Source organism: Carassius gibelio, chromosome A5 (genome assembly GCF_023724105.1).
Source record: "Carassius gibelio isolate Cgi1373 ecotype wild population from Czech Republic chromosome A5, carGib1.2-hapl.c, whole genome shotgun sequence".
Taxonomy (NCBI): domain Eukaryota; kingdom Metazoa; phylum Chordata; class Actinopteri; order Cypriniformes; family Cyprinidae; genus Carassius; species Carassius gibelio.
Window position 1 is genome coordinate 11890246 of NC_068375.1, and position 24880 is coordinate 11915125.

At 37.1% G+C, this 24880-nt stretch overlaps 2 protein-coding genes, 1 long non-coding RNA gene and 1 other non-coding gene across 6 annotated transcripts; 3 read left to right on the top strand and 1 right to left on the bottom strand.

Moving 5' to 3' along the window:
* The first annotated feature begins 376 nt into the window (after nucleotides 1-376).
* On the top strand, nucleotides 377-10415 carry tmem150ab (transmembrane protein 150Ab). Its single transcript, XM_052591759.1, has 8 exons — nucleotides 377-915; nucleotides 3057-3308; nucleotides 3440-3487; nucleotides 4229-4315; nucleotides 4422-4489; nucleotides 4660-4787; nucleotides 4876-5053; nucleotides 6695-10415. Exons 2-8 carry the CDS (start codon nucleotides 3244-3246, stop codon nucleotides 7003-7005), a joined length of 885 nt encoding a protein of 294 aa, XP_052447719.1. The 5' UTR covers nucleotides 377-915; nucleotides 3057-3243; the 3' UTR covers nucleotides 7006-10415.
* Nucleotides 5723-5886, top strand: LOC128015032 (U1 spliceosomal RNA). The gene has a single exon (XR_008183761.1). It is a non-coding gene; the product is annotated as a U1 spliceosomal RNA (small nuclear RNA).
* A 720-nt stretch (nucleotides 10416-11135) lies between the features above and the next one.
* On the bottom strand, nucleotides 11136-14478 carry LOC127993896 (uncharacterized). The gene is made up of 3 exons (XR_008166904.1): nucleotides 14399-14478; nucleotides 13618-13733; nucleotides 11136-12363 (listed from the first exon to the last, which is right to left on the bottom strand). It is a non-coding gene; the product is annotated as an uncharacterized LOC127993896 (long non-coding RNA).
* An 893-nt stretch (nucleotides 14479-15371) lies between these two features.
* fkbp6 (FKBP prolyl isomerase 6) lies at nucleotides 15372-19145 on the top strand. 3 transcript variants are annotated; one of them, XM_052590167.1, is made up of 8 exons: nucleotides 15372-15530; nucleotides 16346-16463; nucleotides 16955-17044; nucleotides 17150-17352; nucleotides 17431-17550; nucleotides 17688-17885; nucleotides 18167-18276; nucleotides 18367-19145. In XM_052590167.1, the coding sequence occupies exons 1-8, from the start codon at nucleotides 15456-15458 to the stop codon at nucleotides 18443-18445; spliced, it is 993 nt and encodes a 330-aa protein (XP_052446127.1). In that variant the 5' UTR covers nucleotides 15372-15455; the 3' UTR covers nucleotides 18446-19145. The 3 variants fall into 3 exon arrangements, with proteins under 3 accessions (XP_052446127.1, XP_052446120.1, XP_052446130.1); XM_052590160.1 differs by having other exon boundaries at nucleotides 17150-17550; XM_052590170.1 differs by lacking the exon at nucleotides 18367-19145 and having other exon boundaries at nucleotides 18099-18218.
* Nucleotides 19146-24880: the final 5735 nt, after the last annotated feature.

Below are 24880 nucleotides of genomic sequence, written 5' to 3' on the forward strand. Positions count from 1 at the left end.
TGTGTGTGTGTGTGTGTGTGTACATATATATATATATATATATATATATATATATATATATATATATATATATATATATATATATATATATATATAGCTATCTCTCTCTCTCTCACTCTCTCTCTCTCTCTCTCTCTCTCTCTATATATATATATAATAAGCCAGATTCCAAAGAAATTGGGACACTGTACAAATTGTGAGTAAAAAAGGAATGGAATAATTTACAAATCTCATAATGTCATGCCAAATATTGGCTCATTTTGGATTTCATGAGAGTTACACATTCCAAAAAAGTTGGGACAGGTAGCAATAAGAGGCCGGGAAAGTTAAATGTACATATAAGGAACAGCTGGAGGACCAACTTATTAGGTCAACTGGCAACATGATTGAGCAGATAAAGAGCCTTTCAGAGTGACAGTGTCTCTCAGATGTCAAGATGGGTAGAGGATCACCAATTCCCCCAATGCTGCGTCAAATATCAGGAAGGAGTTTCTTAGTTATCATCATCATCATCTACAGTGCATAATATCATGCAAAGATTAAAAAAATCTGGAACAATCTCTGTGCATAAGGGTCAAGGCCGGAAAACCATATTGGATGCCCGTGATCTTAGGGCCCTTAGATGGCACTGCATTACTGTATATATTATATCGCATGCTCAGTTATACGGAATCACTTCCAGTTCTAATTTTATTCATTTATTAAATTGAATGTAATGTAAATAAGGAAAAGGTTTTTATTTTTTATTTGTAGCTAAGAACTAAATACACCATGTTACATTTAACCCTTTTAGAAATAATATAATCCATGCAGACACAAAGGGAGAGAGGGGCGCCATCTGTTGGTGAAAACGGTCTCTACATCAGCTTGAGATGCAGCAGAAGCAGCATCTGCTCGGGAGCCGCGGGGCCTGCGGTAGGATCACACTTTTACATATCAAAACACAATATTTCAACGATGACTCGCTAATGTACGGTAGTTGAAACGCATATAATGCGTATGTAACGTTAGGTAGATAAATACGTGTATAAAAACATATTTACGTCTTAAAAAGTTGTTTACTTGCAGTAGCATCTGCTGGATAGCTTGCAAGCTACGCTATATTGACTTTCATCTTTAAAAATTATACCTTTCCTTATTTACTGTCATAATACCTTTCCTCATTATGTAGTGTTTTGTCGTACTGTGTTTGCTGATGTGACACTGAGGCTGATCTGGACTGAAGGGGACATTATTATTAGTACGTTAGCTCTCAGGTTGTTGATCTGACTTTGTGCTTGATGGGATCTTTCATCCCTCAGATTAACCGATTACAAACCTACCTGACATCTTTTGGTAACATAATAGTACCATAACGGATTATGGTACTGCATGTGTATAAATATATTGAACACATATTTACTCATTTCGTTGCCTTGTACCTTACATGTGAATGACAAAGTTGAATCGAATCTAATAATGCAGTTTATACACACAAACACACTGGCCACTTTATTAGGAACACCTTGCAAGTACCGGGTTGACCCCCTTTTGCCTCCAGAATGCCTTTATTCTTCATGGCATAGATTCAACAAGGTGTTGGAAACATTCCTCAGATATTTTGGTCCATATTGACATGATAGTATCTCTCAGTTGCTGCAGAATCCACCATCTAGGATGTGAATCGCTCATTCCACCACATCTCAGAGGTGCTCTACTGGATTGAGATCTGGTGACTGTCGAGGCCGTTTTAGTAAAGTGAACTCATTGTCATGTTCATGAAACCAGTCTGAGATGAGGGGTGGACATAGTCAGCAACAATGCTCAGGTAGGCTGTGGTGTTTAAACTCAGTTGGTATGAAGTGGCCCAAAGTGTGCCAAGAAAATATCCCCACACCATTTCACCACCACCACCAGACTGAGCTGTTGAGACATGTCAGGATGGATCCATGCTTTCATGTTCTTTACGCCAGATTCTGACCCTACCATCTGAATGTTGCAGCAGAAATCGAGACTCATCAGACCGGGCCACGTTTTTCCAGTCTTCTATTGTCCAATTTTTCTTAGCTGACAGGAGCGGGACCCAGTGTGGTTAGGGCCATCTGCTTCAGGGTTCGACGTGTTGTGCGTTCAGAGATGGTATTCTGCATACATTGGTTGTAACGAGTGGTTATTTGAGTTACTGTTGCCTTTCTATCATCTCTAACCAGTCTGCCCATTCTCCTCTGACCTATGACACCAACAAGGCATTTTTGTCAACACAACTGCCGCTCACTGGATATCTTCTCTTTTTCTGACTATTCTCTGTCAACCCTAGAGAAGCTTGTGCGTGAAAATCTCACTAGATCAACAGTTTGTGAAATACTCAGATCAGACCCTCTGGCACCAACAACCATTTCACGTTCAAAGTCACTTAAATCCCCTTTCTTCCCCAATCTGATGCTCGGCTTGAACTTTAGCCAGTCATATTTACCACTTCTAGATGCCTAAATGCATTGAGTTGCTGCCACGTGATTGGCTGATTAGTAATTTGTGTTACCAAGCAATTGAACAGGTGTACTATATATATATATATATATATATATATATATATATATATATATATATATATATATATATATATATGCTTAAGGATCATTTACATAAAATTTTTTCATATTTTCAAAATATACTGTAACTAGTTTACAACAGCATAAGCACATCTGCTCATACTAAAGCCCTAGTGAACAGACCATCACTGTGCTGAAGAGTGCACAGCCATAACTTTTTAAAGTAAAGTAAGATACTGTTTAGTCTTAATGGTGTTTGGCCAAAGATCATCCTGACGACAGGCTCTACTCTTCAAAACAACGATAACCCCCTCAAACTTACACACGCCAGAAACCCTTTTACAATTCAAAATAACACTATAATACAATAATATAATGATATGAAGCAAAAACACATGAAATAACACTTCATTTTGCCAGAAGCAAAGCATGCTGGGAACTAGAAATGAAATGTGATCATACACATGTATATGGGAATGTGTATGTGCAATATATAATCAATAAACAGTTTCTCTTTATTTCCGCTAGATATTGTTGGTTGTTGGTAATCAGCGAGTCTCCAGATGTAGTCGAAGGAGCACCACCACGTTTCCCCCACTGGTCCACATACCCCCCCACTGCATGGCTTCGCCTGCTGGTGTCTCTCACCGCGTCTCCATTGCCCCTGTCCTGCACACCCTCATGCTGGGGTCTCAGGCCTCTCACAGACTGACCAATGACTGCCTGGATTGTTCTGCCGGTCAGCCTGTCTGCTTTCTCCATCACAGGGATATGGATTGTGTAAGTGTTCATGTTCAAGCCAGAAGTTTTACATTCAGTTTTATATAGCCCTCTACTGTTTTTTTGTTTAGCTATATACAGACAAATCATGTACTTAAAAACTAATAACCATACATGTTTTTGTTCTGTAGTTACGCCATGGCAGTGATGAACCACCATGTCTGTCCTGTTGAGAACTGGTAAGTTAACCCTTTAAAGCCTACTATATCACAACTTCTCTGGCCTTTTAAATATCAATGTAGTTTATACATAGCCTTTTAAACAAGTAAATTAACTTTTAGTATAATTCTAAATACGTTGCCGTTTCAGGTTGTGGTACATGTGCCTTTTTACTTTGAAATATTTTGAATTTAATATTAATTTTTTTTTTTTAAATTTAATTTAATTTTAATTAAATATTTTAATATTTTTATAAAGTAAACCCAAAAATAACTTTTAGTTTGTTAGTACTGTTTCAGGATTTACACTTATTGGACTGAAACAACTTAGGTTTGCTTGATTCTCCATGCATTATTTTTTGAAAAATCATGTAAAGATATGAATATTAAATATGATACATTAGGCTGTTTTAGAATCTGTACAACTCTCAGTCATCATTGTATTGCAATGCATTATAAGCTTTACCCCCACAATAAAACCAACAGGGCTTTGATCATAAACTTAAGTATTTCAACTCATTTTGCTAAGACATATCCCAGGGAGCTATAGGGTTTTTATGTAAGTATCATGCTAGAATGTTATAACCGTTTCATTGATATACATTTACACGCTGTCAGAATTTAAATATCCGCACCTGCACCAGTAAAAAAACAAAAAAACAAACAAACAACCCTATTATTTTATAATTCACACTAATCTCAAATCCCAAATCCAAAAACCCCCACATACTCTTCTTTCATGCTTGATTCTTTTTATCATAGGTCATACAATTTGACATGCACAGAGGAAACCGCAAAGAGGGGCTTCCCAAAGACCTGCTGTACTCTTCAAGACATCCCCCTCATCAGGTGAAGAGGAAGATTTCGAAGATGCCTCATTCGAGTATTACTGTTTTGCACCACCTTCTTCTTGTGAAAAGGTTGCCCAATATCTGATTTTCTGCTCTTTCAACAGTAAATGTGGTTGCTATCCACCAGAGAGCTGTCTTTTCAGTTTGATTGGCAATGTTGGGGCCTTTATGGGTAAGAATTACAGTCTGAAATGTAATAAATACATAATGAACTCCACAAAGAAGTTAATTACCCAATCGGTCGTTTAAAGGTGTGTGATTTATGTCAATATTAAAATACTTCTATCTATCCCAGAGATTACCTGTCATTTTGTTTGTGTGTGTGTGTGTGTGTCCCTGCAGTGGTTATGGTGTGCATGCTGCGTTATGCTCAAGTGATTGAACACAGCCATCACTGCTGGACCAACACGAGTTCTTTGGTCTCTGGCTGCATTAATGCCCTTGGTTTGGTCATGGTTGGCAATTTTCAGGTGAGCAGACAAAAAACAAAAAAGTGTAACTTTTGCCCATTCTATAAATCTAAATGAACTTGTATTCCTTTTGTATTTTTTTCTATAGGTCGATCATGCCAAGACGCTTCACTATGTGGGAGCGGGTGTAGCGTTCCCCGCCGGCTTGCTGTTTGTGTGTCTGCAGTGTGTTCTGACGTACCGTATCGCAGAGACCGCACTGGACTACTGGATGGCTCATGTGCGTGTGGCGCTCTCAGCTGGGGCTCTGGTATCACTTGTTCTCAGTATCCTTACCAAGAGCTCATGAATGTTTCTACATCTTGTGTTTGACCTGAAAACAACAAAAAAACACTGGAGATCAGACATGATCTGATACATGAACATCTAATTTAGATGGCTACATTTGAGCAAGGAGTGAAAAACCTAAAAACACTCTCTCATATAGCATCTTATAGGAGAACATCACTGATTGGCTAGTAACAGTGGATGATACAAGTATATTAATAGGGTTTTCACAATACAACATTCTGGTGGTCCATATACCAATGGTAGTGAAATTTCAAGAGTTGCAGTAACAGTTTCAATACTACAGCAAAAAGTGAACAAACACACATTATTTAAAAATTAAAATGAAAACATTGCCATGTAGCCATCAAGTACGGTGTTTTTTTTCTCCTTCAGTATTTCAAAAATTAAGTAAAATGAAATAAAGAACCTGAATTATGAGCAAAGAAAAATATATATATTTTTTAAAGTATTCATGTAAAGCGTCTGTAGTAAAATAAAGAACAAAGAAAGATATCGAACAGACAATAGAACCATTTAAAAACAAAAGAACAAAGTCAAACCCACATTGATCTAATTACAGCAGACAGAGGAAACTCAGAGACATGTTAACAATATGAAATGTAAATAATTATTGGTCCAAGCACTGCAGTAGGTTTACAGACTTGTAGATTACCTGGCAGGGGAGACACCATGATCAAGAAGGTGGTTCACCCAGGGCGAGGCTAGGCCATTACACTACGGCTGTGCTGACCCAAGCGAATTCCCCCAATATGGGAATCTCAACTGCATAATTCATGGTAATGGGGGACTGCGTTCGTGCTCTCCCCTGGATTCATTATTTTTCAGCCTAAAGGTTGTGGGTTTTGAGTCTCGGTACCGGCAGGGATTGAAGGTGGGGGGAGTGAATAACCAGCGCTCTCTTCCACCCTCAATACCTCGACTGAGGTGAGACCCTTGAGCAAGGCAACGAACACCCAACTTCTTCGCTGGGACCCCACAAACCTCTGGGCTCTATGCACTCCCTTACCCTTTTCCCCCACTAGCGGCACCCCTGTTGGCCACTGATCTGGGTGTGTGTGTGTGTGTGTGTGTGTGTGTGTGTTCACTGCTGTGTGTGTGCACTTGGATGGGTTAAATGCAGAGCACGAATTCTGAGTATGGAACACCATACTTGTCTACACGTCATGTCATAAAAACATCATGGGTCATATCATAAAATAATTAATACAATTCTTTATTAATACACTGGGGAAGTCGCGGCCTAGTGGTTAGAGATTTTGATTCCTAACCTTAGGGTTGTGGGATTGAGTCTCTGGCCAGCAATACCATGACTGAGGTGCCCTTGAGCAAGGCACTGAACCCCCAGCTGCTCCCCGGGCGCCGCAGCATAGTGTGTTCACAGTGTGTATGTGTGTGTGTGTTCACTGCTGTGTGTGTGCACTTTGGATGGGTTAAATGCAGAGCACGAATTAGAGTATGGGTCACCATACTTGGCTGTATGTCATGTCACCACTCACTTAAGAGTGCAAAAAATATTGATTACAGGACAAAGAAAGAAAAGTTACAGTAAATTCCTGTAAAATATTAATGCTGAAATCCAGTGTGCCCTTTCCTTAACATCACCCTTCCTATTCAAGGTGGTATCTTCTTCGTCCATGAGAGTTTTGTATTGCAGCACGCCGCAGCCATCTGTGAATGGGTCTTCACGGTTTTGGTCCTGGTGTACTACGGCACCTTCACCTATGAGTTTGGCACTGTCAACAGCGATACCTTGATGGCGGCCTTAATGAAGCGCAGTCAACATCATCATCCAGGGTCAGCGGTCATCATGGGGGGTATTGGGAAGGGTGTTGCAATGGGATGTGGTGCCCGCAATCTAAAGTCACCTGGAGGCAGCAGCACTTCCACACACCTCAACTGTACACCAGAAAGCATCGCCATGCTTTAGGGGCTAACCACTACGGTATTCTCTCAGACCTCAGCACACAGACTCTTCAACTGGCTCACAAAAAAATTGTGCAAAACTGGTACAAGCAATACAATAGGTTTACAGACTTTTTGATTATAATCTAAAAGTAATGACCAGTCAGTCATAACTAAGGTATTTTGCATGTTATTTTGCATTAGTATGTAAGATTACTGAAAACACAGCCTCAATAACCAGCACAGACAATTCCTTCCCATGATTCAAGGGGCTTCTGATTAGAAATGCTTTAGTTTTACAAAAATGTTATCTTAAAGCCTCAATAACTCATTCTTAAGGCTCATTCAATCGGACAGCAATGAAACTATTTAAGGTCAACAAGTGGATTGTTGGTTGTTCGTAGCCTTCATCAGGAAGTCACATAGAGTGCTGCAGGGATTATGTATTATGTAGACCTGGAAACTTGGAGTTAGCATATTACACTTCTGGTTCCATCGTCCCAAATCAATGGGCTTTTGGTTAATTGCCTGACATAATATATGTGGCTAACACAAGCTCAAGATATTTTCATGTTTTATTTTACAACATAAAAATACATCGGTAATATATGGAATTATGTTTCCGCCACTAAATAAAAAATAAAACTGTGTAATTGTGACTTTTATTTTGCAATTCTGACTTTATAACTCGCAATTGCAATTGTCTGAATTGCGTGATATAAACTCACAGTTGCGAGTTAAACGAGACGATATAAACAAAGTGGCAGAAACGTGCTTCTATAGTAATGCCCCCTTAAAAAGATGTTTTTATTTGTCTTTGAAAAGGTGGTTGCTAACAAGTGGCTAAGTTGGACGAATATTAATATTGATATAATATATATATTTACTTTTTTTTTCTTTTTATATTTATGTCGAAAATATTAAATGTCATCTCTCTGAAAAGGAAAACTTGTGTACTCGCTTTTCCGCTTTTACAGCTTTGTTATTTTTATAATCATTCTCTCGAAAATTATTCTCACTCAAACTTTTAGGGAAAATGTTGATAAGATAAAGACAGAAGGAGTTGTCAGAAGCTTATTAATGTAACGTTGAAGTCATGTGACCTTGGTGTTAAGCGTTTATAGCCTGTTTCACTTTTTTTCTTGTGATTGCATTTAAATTAAAATTCATAAAAGTAGTGTTCATTTGTAATCAATGAATTTATAATCATGATGAACAAAACGTTTAACAATTACAAACTTTTGTTGGTCACAGAACTTATTATCTTGAAGTAGTCCAAAACCCAATGGAAAAATCCTGTTGGGTTTTTCTCAAGTGAACCAGGGTGATGCTAACTTCCAGGCTGGCCTACACAAATACGTCCTCACTGCATTTCTCTATTGGTAGTCGGTGCATTGTATCGCCACTCAGTTACATTGTAGTTGCTAAAAACTAATTTGTCGCAAAACTCTCATGGTGCCATTAATCGCTAACTCCCATTGAAAATCAGGACACTTCGTCAGTGTGAATCTGTTACAAAACTGAAAGCAATACCAAGACACTTGTCTAGACAAAGAAGATAATTGGCTAAACCCATGCAACCTTCCCTAACCCATTTAATCTGTAGAAACTGATTACACAACAGGTCAAGCCATCACTGTAGCAATGGAGATGTTAAGTCGGTTGCACCAGCTGTTGCTGCCAACAGTTGGGTTGCACTGAGGTTGAGGTTTAGTCACTTTACTTTAGTCAAATAGCGATACTTTTTATTCATACCTGAGATGCAGGTGGTCCATGTTTATGTATTCAATCCAAGTGCTCATAGCTTGGTTTGATCAGGTGCTGTGGACCATCAGTCACATGGGCTCTAGATGCCATGGTAGCTGTACTGAATAAGATTTAAGAGCATCTCTGTGCAGCCTTCTGAACATGTTGGTGCTTTTGCCAATTTCTTTTCATCACTTAATCTCAAAAATGCCTGTATTGATTGGTTGCATCACAGGTATCTTGCGAAGAAATTCCTAATATTTCAGCATCACAAGAAAAAGGATTTTGTGTCCATTACTCTACTGTTTTGGTTTTTCACATTTAGAAATATAAGGTGATATTCATTTCTGGGGGCTTTTGAATCTCTTGATCCCTCAAGATTGTTTTCTCGTTCACTTGATAAACTGTATTTCAGTGCTTTTGCAAGCAAATGCAAAGTTTCTCTCGGAAGCACAATACTTTCATGAGAAAACAAATGTTTTGCAATCAAACGAAATTTTTGTGACTGAAATCACATTTTAGCGGGTTGCATAGAAACCCTCCTAAAGTTCTGGACTTGACAATTTCAAGACAGGAAGTGCTTTGTGGGCAAGCACATATTGATGCGAATGTTGAGATAGTAAAGCAAACAATTGGTAGTCAAACTATATTTTCACTTCTTAGGTGGATTTGGAGATAGTTGTGTGTAATAACGAAGACAACTTGTTTATTTCTCCAACATGCCTTGTTCCTGTCACTTCAGTATTAATCTAGCATTAAGAGAGAATCAGAGGTCTTAACCAGTTTTTTTTGTGTTTATTGTTTTTAAACATTTACTATTTATGCTATCAGAGCTGCTTGTAAATGAATGCCTTTAGCCGAGCATAATATTGGATTGAACATGAGTACTGCATTGAGACTGGGGTCATAATTATGAAATCTTCCTAATCACTATCCAATCTTCATTATAACCTCAGTTCCTACACGTCATTTGGTAATATATAGAATACTTATAAGAAATGCTCATAATATATTGGAAATGATGTATAGTGCACTAAAGGGGAAAAACCGAAGTATTTTTAGATTTTTTTTGTTTTTGTGGACACAAAATAATATGCTGTATTTTGACTACACTGTATTTTAGTTTTTAGATATTGCTTAATTTGAAAGTTATTATAGAAACCAATGAGAGTTGGTTATGTGTTGTATCTCTTTGTTTATAATTTATTCTTTGTAATGCCAGACAATGAAACCATGCAATATTCAACTTCTGCAAACAAGTATACCTCTATGAAGATGTGGTGAGATGTTCAGAGTCTCCTAAAGGAGCTGCTAAGATGTGTGTTACTCAAGGTATTTATGTTGTTTCATCTGTAGATGTCCCGAGGTCTCATGAAGCATATACCGGTGAGACCATCATTGCAGCTTTCGGAATAAGGCCCTGATCATCTTTCAGGCCACAATAATTTAGTTACTTTTTGTTAAATGGAAAATTCCTAAATTTGATCTGTCAAAAGGGAAAGAATTTCTAAAAACGGTTTTGTTCGGTAGACAGATTGTCTGATAAACTTGTGAAATGGAAACTGAAATCCATTTATCGACTTGTTACATTTCATACTGCAACTTTCTTTTGAGCTATGAGCCATTCTGCACCTTTCCTTATCTGTCACAAGGGTTTTGTTTTGTGAAATAAAATGTACTTTCATTTGAGAGACACTGTTCACTGAGAAGGTTGTTTGCTGCCAGCATCACACTGTTTACAGCAGTTATGTCATGTTTAATATAGAATTTAGGTGACAGAACACCTTAATGCAAAATAAATGAAATTTTACACACCATGAAAGTAATACTCTGCGCTGCTTCCTAGAGTCATTCAACTCATTCAAGGGTTGTAAGTGTCAGGGTCACAAGGTGTTTGATGGTATATGATCCTATAAAGCAAGATGTGGATATACAGTATGATAGTTTCATGTAAAATGAATGACGTAAAAAAAGAATTAAGAAAGAATGAAAATGATATTATGAATCAAACAGGTATAATATTAAACTCTAACCTATTAAATGGCAAACAATGATTTTGAAACATAAACATCCTTGATATGAGTTCTGTGGGTTTTGCACAGATATATCTTGGAGGAAGGAAGGAACATAACACTCAAAAAAAAAAGGTACAAAATCTGTCTCTGTCGCAGTGCCTTTTTAAAATGGTAGGCTACACTTTTGTACCTTTTAGGTACCAGATTGGAGCATTAGGCAAAGGTGTACCTTTTGAAAAAGTATTGCCACATCTGAGACTAAATGGAGGGTAGATTCTAGTGTGATTTAGGGTCTTCTGAGATGTCCGCCAGGCCTACAGAGCGATAAATAAGTTGTTGCTGGAAATATCAAACAAACATATAAAGGCTACGTCTACTGGACTAGACATGTTACCACTTTTAGAGTGCTTTACTTCAAAATATTTGTCTTGTCCACTCTTGACAATATGGGACAGTTCACTTTAAAATCTGGTATTTATGCAGATTAATATTATAGATTAAATGGTGCCCTCTGCTGTTTATTTATGCTCTTTGCATGTGCAACACACACACACACACACACACAATTAACTGAGACATTTCAATAAAAAGTATTCTCAATGTTTCAAACATTGCACGCTTCGCATTTCATGCGCAGAGAAAATCTAGATTTTGTTGCCATTAAAAAAATCGCATCATTTACGTGTGAATCTGAAAATAAAAATGTACTTTGTATAAGGTGAGAAAAAGGCAGTTGGATTGTATTCTGTTAGAATGAAATCTGTATGTGTTTTGGGTGAACAGTCCCTTATTACTCTCATCTTTTTTGCTTACTCAGAAAGGTGATTAAAATAGAGCTGGATGTTTGTTTTGAGTATTTTCCTTAAATTGAAAATCATGTCAGAGCAGGTCAATTCTATGTAGTTTTTACATAACTTTTCAGTAGAACATGACAAATATATATAATTTGTGCTCCTTTTGTCACTGAATAAAAAGGATATCTGCACTTGACATCAGAAAATTCCCCTGCTTTTGGTCTCTGTGTTTACATACCAAACAGTTTTCATGGGGAATGTGTTTCTTGATCACCTTTCCTGCCAAGTCATGTTTATATGACAAAGTGTACTAATGAACTTTAGTGTGCAACCTTCAACATCTTAATACAACAGCAGATTGATTCAGTAATAACATTGAGTTAAAAATATATTCTTAAAGGGATAGTTAATGTAAAAAAAAAAATCATTATAGACTCAACCCCAAGACGTTCCAAACCTGTATGACTTTCTTTCTTCTGTGGATCACAAAAACAATATTCTGAAAACTGTCAGTAGGGTTCAATATAGTTTTGAGTTTCACTGAATGAATGAAAATATTTCTTCAGAATATAGAAAAGCATACAGGTGTGGAACAACATGGGGTTCAGTTGTTATTATGCCATTTCTGTGACATTGTGCACATGCACAGTGTGATTTGCATTGTGCACTGAGTGACTGTGCTCATGTTTCTTCAGTGGCAAGCATGGCAACAACAACAGTGAGTATAAGAACAGCTGAAATCAATAGTGGCTACGAGTCCTTTATCAGCCCACAGATACTCCAACTTCTGGTTCGATGCAGATTCCTTACATTTTTTTCCCTCTGAAACTGAAAAGAAAATAGAACATATGAAGATGATGAATCAACTCTTTTAACAAAGTTTAAAATTTGATCAGTTTCTCCTTCCAAATTAAAGGGATAGTTCACCCAAAAATGAAAATTTGATGTTTATCTGCTTACCCCCAGGGCATCCAAGATGTAGTATGTGTTTGTGTTCTACTGAAGATGTATGTTTCTTCAGTAGAACACAAAAAGAGATTTTTAACTGAAACCGTTGCATCCTGTCAGTCTTGTAAGGGAATGGGAATCATGGCTAAAACATAAAAAAAAAAACAATGTTGATGTGTGAAGACACAAAATGATCAATCTGCGCAAGAATCTGTGCAACTCAACTTTTCAGAATGCCGCAAGCGCACCGCAGGTCATGTGACAAGAACTAACCAATCAGCTTCATCTTTTCCCGTAACAACGTTGAGAGCTCAGCCAAGATGAAGGAACATCTGATCATAGTTGTATATGGATTGCAATTTTGAAATAAATTTAGTAGCAAAGCTACTGCAAGCGATTTTTAGAGCTGCAAATCCATTTATCCTTTGCCGAAATTTCCTATTCTGCATGGAGAGAGCACGTCATGAATGCTTAACAAAGGCAGACGCCTCAGGGGCGCAACTGCCCGAGCGCTTTGGAAAGAAGGAGAAAGCTGCGCGCCTAGCGTTTTCCATGCATTTTTAGGTGCTGAGAACGCAGTTTCTTGCACAGACTGATCATTTTGTGTCTTTACACATCAGTGTATCATCACAAACCACAGGGTTTATTTGGGTTTGGTTTGTGTACATTTTTGTTTAGTTTTATTGTATGTTTTAGCCATGATTCCCATCGACTTGCATTTTAAGACTGACAGACTGCAATGGTTTGTGTTAAAAATCTTTGTTTGTGTTCTACTGAAGAAACAAAGTCACCTACATCCCGGATGCCCTGGGGGTAAGCAGATAAACATTAAATTTTCATTTTTGGGTAATCTATCCCTTTACGTCTTTGTTGATATTGCAATTCTGCCGCAGAACTCCAAATAAAGTTTCACAGAATACTCCAAATAATGCTTTTTGTATGTTATGCGTATGTATATGAATGAACACAAATGGGCATCACTTGTTTAGACTTAACCATTTGGCACAACATTTTGAGTTCTTTAAGCAAATTTAAAATGACATTCATATGTAATAGTGATATCATAATATTACCTTAAATATTAATTCTAGAAATGACATGAATCACGATATACATTAAGGAGACAGTACTCACAGTGTACTGAGGGTTTTCAGGTTTTTAATTGACTTCAGTTCTTCTATTTTATTAGCATTTTACAGCATAGCAATATTCACCTCCTCTGCCTCAATGTAAGTATTCTCAATTTTATCCTAAAACAGAGACAAATTAAGGGTGATATGCTTCATTAGTGAATACAACATGCTGCATGTAATTACTCTGCCTCTCAGGGGTTTTAAATACATAAAGACCTATTGGAAACCATTAAACATGATTCATTTATGACAGAATCAAGATGCATAATACAAATTCATGAATTACACCATAAAGTGAAACAATGATATATATATATATATATATATATATATATATATACAAACAAGCAGTGTGCTTGTGCTCTTTGTTTAAAGCTAATTAATTCTTGTTTAATATTTTCTATCTAATTGGATGGCATTCTAATATTTGTAGTGTAGAGGGGCTACTTTATTCCATAAATGGTAGATTCCTTTTTTGCTGTCTTATGGTGCAAATATTGCATTAAGTGATCTGTACTGTCAGCTGATAACTGTATGACTTTATTCCACTGATAAGATACTGTTTGGCCTACATATGAACAAAAGTGAAAGCACATTGTCAGTGCAGATGTAAATAAAGTGCATATGATTACCAATGAGTTTTTTATATGATTTGTTGCATAACATGACAAAATGACATTTCAAAACATTGTACAGCTTACTAGAATGTTAGACAAATTAACTTTTCTTTAAACTGTATACAACTTTATACTGTCATTCTATATTTGTGTGCATAAACTCACCATACTGCAGCAGTCTCACGTTGGAGCCTGTATTTGTGCTTGATTCTGAAAGAGTGAAAGAAAAAACCGGTGAAATGAGAGCAAAATCCATACTGTATATGGCATGTCAAGAAGTTATGCAGCTCCTCCTCCACCTTGCTTCACTTTAACAGCACTTCTCCTACTTTATTTGCTTTAGTATTTCCACTTCCACTAATCACCGGGTGATTCACTGAAACAGACAGGCCATGAATAACAGGGTCATTCCAACGGTGCCAGACTATTTATCTATTTACCATTTTATTTGAAAAGTTTCCTGTTAGATTTTCAAGAAGTCATGCGTCCTTGACCTTAAATCCCAGCACACGGTGGTTACAGGTACAAATAGTCATAGTTACTTTACAGACGTCTATTTGAACTTGAAAAGTTAAATACAACTAACAACTAGCTTAGGTGTTTGTAATAAATTATATTTCTCATTCAGACATGTTTAGTGCCATGACTGTTTAACTATATCATGTTCAAATCATTCCGAGGTTGAAGATCTATAATGATCTTGACTTGAAAATATCATTGCATCCCAATAAAGTACACAGTAATTGTTTTACCGAAATATCTAGGCCATTCACTTATGTAACAAAATACTGAAAAGACTGAAACAAAATTACCTCTGTTTAAAAAATGTGGCCACAAACACCTGGATAAAGCCTCAAACGTCATCAGTTCACCATATCATAATAAAGTTACTACCTGTAAGTCATAACGAGGAAATAATAATAGACTGTGTTATGATGTCTTGAGAATATTGTAGTTTTTTTTATACATGAGCTTATTATGATCACTAACGAATTGTACACGAAGCCTTCTTTCCTCATCAGTTTTTGTAAAATAGTTTAGATATATGTATTCACGTGACCAAACAGCGTTTTGTGGAGTAATGCTTCCCTAAACAACCTATTTTAATATTAAAACGACGGCCGCTAGTTGGCGCACGTGTCCCGCACGCACACGCACTGAGTGACCAATTCATCTTCAGATTTACCGCTTCTAAAAAGTGTTGCCCTAAAACACATGCATAATGTCAACAAACGGCAAGACCTCGAGAATATTACAGTTCATGGCCCCAGATGAGCGCCGTCAGTTTGGAATCGAGGTAACTGCACTCCAGTAACTTAAACGAGCTGATTAATCGAATGGTGCATGATCAATATGCAACTAAACGTGCCCGCAAGCAACTTGCTTCTTTTTATATGTGTTCTAAATGAGATTTACATCAACATTAGATCTCCACAACGCCACTACAAGAAAATGCTCGTTCTAGAATTTATAATAATGTAAAACAAACGAGGTTAAAAAAAGGTTTGTAACATCCACGTGTAATGTATTCGGTGGTGGCCACCACTCACACAGGCTTGGTGGCGTTGACCTGGATTTGACATTAAATCAGTAGTGCATCCACAAAAATATATGGCAACATACCATGGTATTAAAATCTAAAAACCTGTATTTTTCACCGCTTTTTCTAAAATGTGCATTCCAGTATTTTCAGTGGTGTTTGCTCATCCCGCCGTTTGCCCTTAAAATAATATTTAATAATAATTCCTTGGTGTTTTAATATATATCACAATACAGAACAATCATCATAATCACTTGCCAAGTGTTGATACTACTCCAAGATACTTAAAAATGTGATAACATGGTAAAACATGGAAAGTTACTCTCTCTCTCTCAAAAAAATAAAATAAAATAAAATTCCGTTGTCCCTCTTGATGTTTATTTGGCAAATGCAGTATTACAGTGTAAGTGTTTGTAAAGGGGGTTTCATGTTCAGTCACTTTTTTGCAAAACATGGCAGTTTATCTTTTATGAACTGTTATAAAGTGTAAAAAAAAATAAAAATAAAGTTTAGCTCAAATAAATTAGTTTAGCATGGATTAATATTTTATATATATATTTATTATGTCTTAGACTCCATTCCACCTACTGGCTTGGCAAATGCGAGACATATTAGGAGATGGAGGAATTCTCAAAGAGGTCGTCCATGCAGGAGAAGGTCCACCGGTACCCAAGCATGCCTCCGTATCAAGTAAATAACTCAATTTAACATAGTTTTGTTGAGTTCTAGCTTCTCTCTTATGATAGTCAAATATTGCATAAATAAATTATTAATATAATACACACACACACACACACACACACTCGTCTTATGTAACCAAGGCTGTGTTTATATGATAAAAAAATAAAGGAAAATAGAAATATATGTGGAATATTTTTACAATTTGAGATATCTGTTTTCTATTTTAATATATTTTAAAATGTAGTCTATTAGTCTGATGATAAAGTGTAATACAATCTTTCAGAAATCAATCTAATTATGTGGATTTGGTGCGTAAGAAAAAAATTCTGATAAATTCTGAAAACAGTTATGGTGTTTAACTCACTTTTGATCTGTTTAATGCATCCTTGAATGATAATAATAATAATAATAATAATAAATAAACTTTTGGTTTTGTATCTACTTTTATGTAATACATTCTTTTTGGTTTGTTGGTTTTCATAAACTCATTTCATCCACAGTTCATTTCTCTGGTTTCATTGAGTACTCTGACGCACCATTCGAGACAACCAGCCACCTTAAATATCCACGAATGATGAAGCTTGGTAGAGGTAGGATGGAATCTGAATTCTCCCATTAGAATAATTATCGTCAAATTTCTCCTGTATATTCTCTTCTATGTCCTCTGCGAGACACTCTAACCTCTTTCCCCATAGATGTTACTTTGTATGGCCTGGAGCTCGGCCTTCTTACAATGAAGAAAGGTGAGTTCTCCCGTTTTCTCTTCAAGCCCAAATATGCCTATGGGGACCTGGGGTGCCCCCCGCACATACCTCCATTAGCCACGGTCCTCTATGAGGTGCAAGTCCTCGACTTCCTGGACTCGGCACAAGTGGATGAATTCATGGATTTGAGTATGGTAAGATTGAATGCTTTTAGCTTGCTCGTTTTGTTTGTTTGTGGAGTCCCAGATGATCAGTTCTCCATTGTTCGTCAGGATGAGCAGAACAGTGTTTCTCTGTCCACATTTCTGAATGTACTGGACACGCAGCGGAGCTTTGGAAACCTCTGCTTCAATAAGAAGCGCTATGAAGATGCTCGAGAGAGATACAAGCAGGTTCTGTGCTTTTAACTGTCTTATTAGTTTCTCATATATGAGAGAATGTAAATAGATAGAAGGAAAATGTGTCTTGAAACCTAGTAATAGACTGTGATGTAACATTCGTGTAACACAACTCGTGGTCCATGGTGCAGGCCATGACACTTTTGCAAAATCGTGAGCTGGTGGATGATGAAGAGAAGCAGCGTCTTGAGGAAATGAAATTGCCTTTCCTGCTCAACCTCTCACTCACGTACCTCAAACTGGAGAAACCCCAGAAGGCCCTTTGCTACGGTCAGAAAGTGCTGGACATCAATCCTCAGAACACTAAAGCGCTCTTCCGCTGCGGCCAGGTTAGGCAACGTGTTTTCATTTCAATTTTTTTTTTGGTAACCTGATCATAATCTTTCAGTAAAATAAATATTGTTATATAAAATCTACTGCTGTCAATTGAGTTAAGTTTTATAAAATCAGGATATGCTGATGAATTAACTGAACTATCATAATGCTGCATTTTCTCTTGGGTTCGGTTTGAAACTTCCAGTCAGGTTATTTTTTGTGTTCAGTTTACTATCAAAAGGGAAGACTTTATGGAATTACTGATCTGATATGAAGAACTTTTTTTTAAAACGAGGCCTGTTTGGAAATGAGCGACTATGAGAAGGCACAAGATTATCTTACACTCGCTCAGGCGAAAAAGCCATTTGACCCTGACATCAACACCTTGCTGAAAAAGCTTGCTCTGTAAGTCTTCCTTATCTGATGGTTTTGTCAAGTTTTCCTCCAGTACATGTGTGAATGTGAAAGCTGAACAAATCTGCTGATCTTTTACAGCTGCTACAAGGACTATTTGGACAAAGAGAGAGAGATGTGCTCCAAGATGTTCTCAGGTTTAAAGCGGATGGAAAAGTGAAGATTGTAGCGTCCATGGTGGTGGTCTTTACCCTTTTTCAAATCCCCCAGACTGACCACAAGTGGGAAATATAAACCCAACAAAATGTAATTTTGGCTCGAGTGGGCAACATTGCCTCAAATGTTTTCATACTTTTAATTGATTATAGTTCACTTTTATTTTGCATTATTTGTGTTTGATATATATATATATATATATATATATGTATATATATATATATATATATATATGTATGTATAATTTATTTTCGTTTTTTGACATGGGTGTCAGCACTATGCTATGTATGTTAACTTAAGAAAAGCTTTATTATGACAGAAAGTCAAGATTTGTAGTGTTATGTTCAGTATTACATTCAGTACTCTACATAGAGCATCAGAAGTTGTTCATTATTTCATTTTTTTCTCAATTTCATATATATTTATTTATTTGTTTTATTTTATTTTTTACTTTTTGTATGCCATGCAATGCATGTGCTGTCTTGATTTTACTTATTTTCATTATAAGTCCACTGTGTCATGACTGGCAAATTATTTTGTGTGTTAACATGTAAACAATAAGTTGTTCTGTCTTGCTCAGAGTTTTGAATTTTCCTTAGATTTATATGGAAATTAATAATACACACACATTTTGTTTACTCTAATAAAAAGTGAACAAAACTGTCCATATATACTGTATATATAAAGTTTATTTCATACCTTCATACCGTAATATGAGTCTTGTCGTCTAGCTGTGTTGTCTTGGTACATTTTACTTCCTAGTCTTTCCTCCCTGTGCTTACAAAAAATACCCAATCTGCAGCAGCCCTATTTAATATTTTGTCATGTAATTATCACAAAATATTGAACCATGTGGTGTCATGCTGCACATGTTTTTTTTTTTTCAGAACTCAGTTCTTCATAAATTCATAAAAACAGGTGTCTTTGGAGTTACCACTGGTGTAACTAATTACATTTACATAATCACACATATGTAGCATTGTAAATTGTAAGTTGCTTTGGATAAAAAGCATTTGGTAAATGAATGAATGTAAATGTTTGACAACCACAAGATGTCACAATACAGGTGCATCTCAATAAATTTGAATGTCGTGGAAAGGTTCATTTAAGTACGGTAATTCAACTCAAATTGTGAAACTTGTGTATTAAATAAATTAAATGCACACAGGCTGAAGTAATTTAAGTCTTTGGTTCGTTTAATTTGTGATGATTTTGGCTCACATTTAACAAAACCCCACCAATTCTCTGTCTCAGCTAATCAACTCTAAACACCTGCAAAGATTTCCTGAGCCTTCAAAATGGTCTCTCAGTTTGGTTCACTAGGCTACACAATCATGGAGAAGACTGCTGTTCTGACAGTTGTCCAGAAGACAATCATTGACACCCTTCACAAGGAGGGTAAGCCACAAACATTCATTGCCAAAGAAGCTGGCTGTTCACAGAGTGCTGTATCCAAGCATGTTACCAGAAAGCTGAGTGGAAGGAAAAGGTGTGGAAGAAAAAGATGCACAACCAACCGAGAGAACCGCAGCCTTATGAGGATTGTCAAGCAAAATTGATTCAAGAATTTGAGTGAACTTCACAAGGAATGGACTGAGGCTGGGGTCAAGGCATCAAGAGCCAACACGCACAGATGTGTCAAGGAATTTGGCTACAGTTGTAGTATTCCTCTTGTTCAGCCAATCCTAAACCACAGACAGCGTCAGAGGCGTCTTACCTGAGCTAGGGATAAGAACTGGACTGTTGCCATTGGTCCAAAGTCCTCTCTTCAGATGAGAGCAAGCTTTGTATTTCATTTGGAAATCAAGGTCCTAGAGTCTGGAGGAAAAGCTCATGGCCCAAGTTGCTTGAAGTCCAGTATTAAGTTTCCACAATCTGTGATGATTTGACGTGACATTCAACCAAGTATGGTGACCCATTCTCAGAATTCATGCTCTGCATTTAACCCATCCAAAGTGCGCGCACACACACACACTGTGAACACACACCAGCAGTTGGCAGCCATTTATGCTGCGGAGCCTGGGGAGCAGCTGGCCAACTTTCCAGAAGGCCAACAGTTCACTAAAAGTTGTTTTATTTTTTTATTGGTCTTATGAAGTATTCTAATTTGTTGAGATATTGAATTGGTGGGTTTTTGTTAAATGTGAGCCAAAATAATCACAATTAAAAGATCCAAAAACTTAAATTACTTCAGACAGTGTGCATTGAATCGATTTGATACACAAGTTTCGCAATTTGAGTTGAATTACTGAAATAAATTAACTTTTTCACTAAAAACTAATTTATTGAGATGTGCCTGTATGTTCCAAGGCCGTTTAACAAGATTTTGGCAACACGGCATTGACTTTTTGTGAAGGTTTGTGCTGGAACGTTCTATGTGGATTAACTGAGCTTGCCTCAGTATGGAGTTGTAAGGATGCCCTCTTTCAAGAGAGCCAGGCTTCCGACCACACTGACCCACAATATGTAAGAAAACCCCCTCAGTGATTTGTAGAGTGACGATCCACTACTATTATACGTAACTGTTATGAATAGCCTTTTCTGTGTCTGAATGAGCAGTGCAAATGCACTTAATCTTAAAAAAAAAAAAAAAACAGGTCTGTAAATCCTTGGACTACAGATAAAGACATTGCTCAGTTTGGTTTCTTCGTCCTTGGCAACTTTAGTCCAGTGCAGTCCATCCTTTCTTGTTTGTGTTTCTTTTGAGTGTTGCTCTGCTGACATTTACCAGATGTGAAGATGTAATTATGTGTGTACAAAGTGAAGTTTGTTATTCTTGACCAAGGCCTGTCCAGGTTCTTTGGGTTTTCTCCTGTACTAAGTTAATTTCTCAAAAACATAGGTCTTCAAAACTGTAGCTTTCCCAAAGCAAATTGTACAATATTCTCTAAATGTCTAGCATCCTGTTGATGTTTTACCTTACAGGGAAAGTTCATCCCAAAATTCTGTCATCATATTACTTTGTTCCAAACCTTTATTTTATATATTCTATATAACCTATATATTCTGTGTCTGTAACTTAGTAAAACTGATTTGAAAGAATATTTACAAAATTTTCAGAATACAGCTACTTTTGAATGGCCTACTGTGGAGAAACAGACTTTTTGTGAACATAAAAGTCTTAATGACATAAGGCCAACTGCTGTACTTTTAGTCACAATGAAACAGAAGTTGAGACAAATATTTTCTACCAATTTTTCTTTTTTATATGTGTGACTTATCAGAGTGCAAAAATTGTAGGGTGGAGACTTGATTATATATGTTGGTTGCTGATTGGATGGAATCAGATGGTGAATAGAAACTTGCAGTCACGTAAGAAAGGGGCAGGTTTAAGCAGACTAAATAATTGGAGAAGTCAAGCGTATGTCATCACAGAGAAGTCAATTTAATAATTTAGTAATTTTTCCATAATGTAAAGTTATGAAAATTACATGGTGAGTAAATATAACTTGCATCAATAACCTGCACTAAAAAAATGTTAATAAAAAAGATTTAACTTTAAAGGTCAAGGATGCTATTTTAGCACCTGATGGAAATGCAGGAATGATGCTTATTTTCAGATAGGTTTTCACTGTGCTCCTCCTGCCACTTTTGCCCCAACCAATTTACAGTCTTAGGTGTGAAAGTTGATACTCAGACTTTTTTCATTTGGTTACCAAGAACATAGTGTTAAATATCAGACAGTCCGCTCAGACAGTGTTCCTATCAGCCAGTTAGACCTTAAAGGTGCCATGTGTCATGTCTGGCAAAAAAATCAAGTCATACTACACATTCCATACCAGATGGGGGCAGTATGCCTCAATAAAGTGAATTGGTCTACTCTAGAGTAATAAACGAGAAACGGTATAGTCTCTATGCTCCGCCCCTACCTTCACAACAACCCTAGAGCCATAGCCGAAGCCTAAGAGGACGTTCTGCCTCCAGAGGAACGTTGGGTGATGTCAAGTGATTTTGAAACATGACCTCTTCAAGCTACTCCCCTTCACCTTTACCAGTGAATATGTTCATATTCGTTTTGTTCATATTACATTTTGAGTTGTATATACACAATATTTGAATTAAATTAATTTGACAGACAGCATTCTTTCAACATCATTGGTCAACATCAGACAGCTGATGTTGACCAAGTTAGCGCCAACCAACGTAACCAGAGCTGCCAACTCTCAAGCATTCACCGTGAGACACACGCAATTGACTCTTTTCACGCGCTTTCACGCCACACATCAATTTTCTCATGCACAGAAAAACCACGAAGCAAAGAGGACACGGAGACCAACAGACTAGACAGAGCAGGTTAGTTATGATATAAAAAATGGGTAAGTTATAGCTAACGTTAGCTAATTATCAAACGCAGCTACGGTTAGCCATCGCTAACATCATCATTTTTATCGAACAGCCTTCGATACATTCTATGTTATAACTTCCCCAAAAAAAAAAATATGCAAACATACAAAACAAACTTCTAGCGAAATACTAACAGCATCTTACTTACCAATCCAATAGAAATGTTGCAAGTTCAGAGTCGAACCTCATTTCTTTCAAGTCCATCAGTTGTCTCCAGCGAAGGAAAGCATGTTTACTCTGGTTCGGCTCCTTTTCTTATCGGATTTGATTTGTGATTCCGAGCGCGGTTGTTTCCCTGTAGCGGGTGGTGGTGGTAGGGGTCTCTTGCCAAGGGCTTGAGCCATCCTTCCACTCTCTTCCCTGAACTGAAATGATGTAGTGGGCTGTACTTTCCACACGATTGACATCAGGTTCAAGTACACCCAAAAGCCATGCGAGTTATTCGTGTATTGCAGGTTGGCTGGTGGTTATGTTGCCCGCATACCGCCTCCCATGGCCGAAACTGGTATTACGACACCTGTCGGGCCGTGGCTAGTAATGCTAATGCTAATTAAGGCTGCTATCTCTGCAGCACTATAACTTGACATTTTTTTTAATGACATCATCACCCTTATTTCTTCTCATTCTTTTGATGCATGCAGGTCATTTTTTGGATATTTTTACCTAAATTTTTACACATGGCATCTTTAAGCCTTATGTTGGGACTTGAACAACATTGGTGTCAACCTGCACTATCATTTTCCTCTCATTTAAGATTATTAATGGTTAGGATTTGACAGAGGTTGTCATTCTGTGTCAGCAATGTTGTACCAGTACCAAGAAAAGATACTGACCAGGAACACGTCCTACTTGCAAAATCATGGTCACCTTGCTGCATCTGTGACTGTGAATTTGGCAAGTACAGTAGGATGTGGTGGTTACTGTGTGGATGTTACTGGTTTAACTCTTATGTCCTTCCTGGGTTTGTATACAGACACCTGCGTGCAAACATGAACCAGATCCAGATCTCCAAAATGAGCTGATAGCAGTTGACAAAAAGGCTCCAGTTATCTCTTCCAGTCTATACATGTTTGGTGAACTTGATGGTGAATCTGTGTATATTCAGTCTGATGAGGATCTGAAGCATGAGCTGCTCTGATAAGATGCTCTGATAGCCACCCATCACTGCAGATACGATCACAGAAAGAATTCCATTGACAAAGTCTGAATCCCACAGACCATCTTTTCTAGACAGATTGGTGATGGAAGCAGTAACATCACTAAAGTCCATATGCAAAGTCTCCAAGAATACAGTTCCATACATGTATAGCATCATGGCAATTGGTCTTTCACAGTCAATCAAGTGATGACGACACTCAAACCCAGCACCAACAGATCTTTAGATTAGCATTCGTGGAGTTCTTCCAGGCTATCAAGAACTTGAGCAGCTGCTGCATATATTCCAATCTGGCAGTCGTGCAGACACGTCTGGCCTCTGTCTGAAAGGCCACAGTGTTCTACAGTGAATGGTGTCCAGGTGCTCAAGTCAGTGGTCAAGTGATAGTCAAGTCAGGGAGGAATATATTCACTACAGGATGGTGAAAATTTTATTAAAATCTGCTCTTATATCATTTAATTGTTTTAGTACTGGTGAGTCTTGATTTACATACTAAGATACATAACATTAAAACACTGCTCTTTTTTCACCCCTACGCACACTGTAAAAAGGTTTGTAATGTTGACAGAAAACTATGTTAACTGGTTCAGTAAAAACCTGTTAACTGGTAAGTACCATATACAGTGTTTTTTTATTTTATTTGAATGTCATGGTTCATCATTGTATTATATGCCATATTATCAAATATATGTTTTTTGAAAGTGAAAACTATGAATTACTATATAATTGTGACCTAGGCTTGCTGGTTGTTATAAAATAGTCAACGAAATTCTAGGACGTGGGACCCTAACAATGATCTAATCTCTTTTTTGTTTTTCGTTGAATCACACAGGTGGTTCAAATAAATGAACTAGAAGCCAGAGTACAAAAAGGGTTGCTTTATTTTCTAGAATGAGCAAGATTGTATCTTCTCTTAAGAGTAGAAGGACTTGGTAAAAC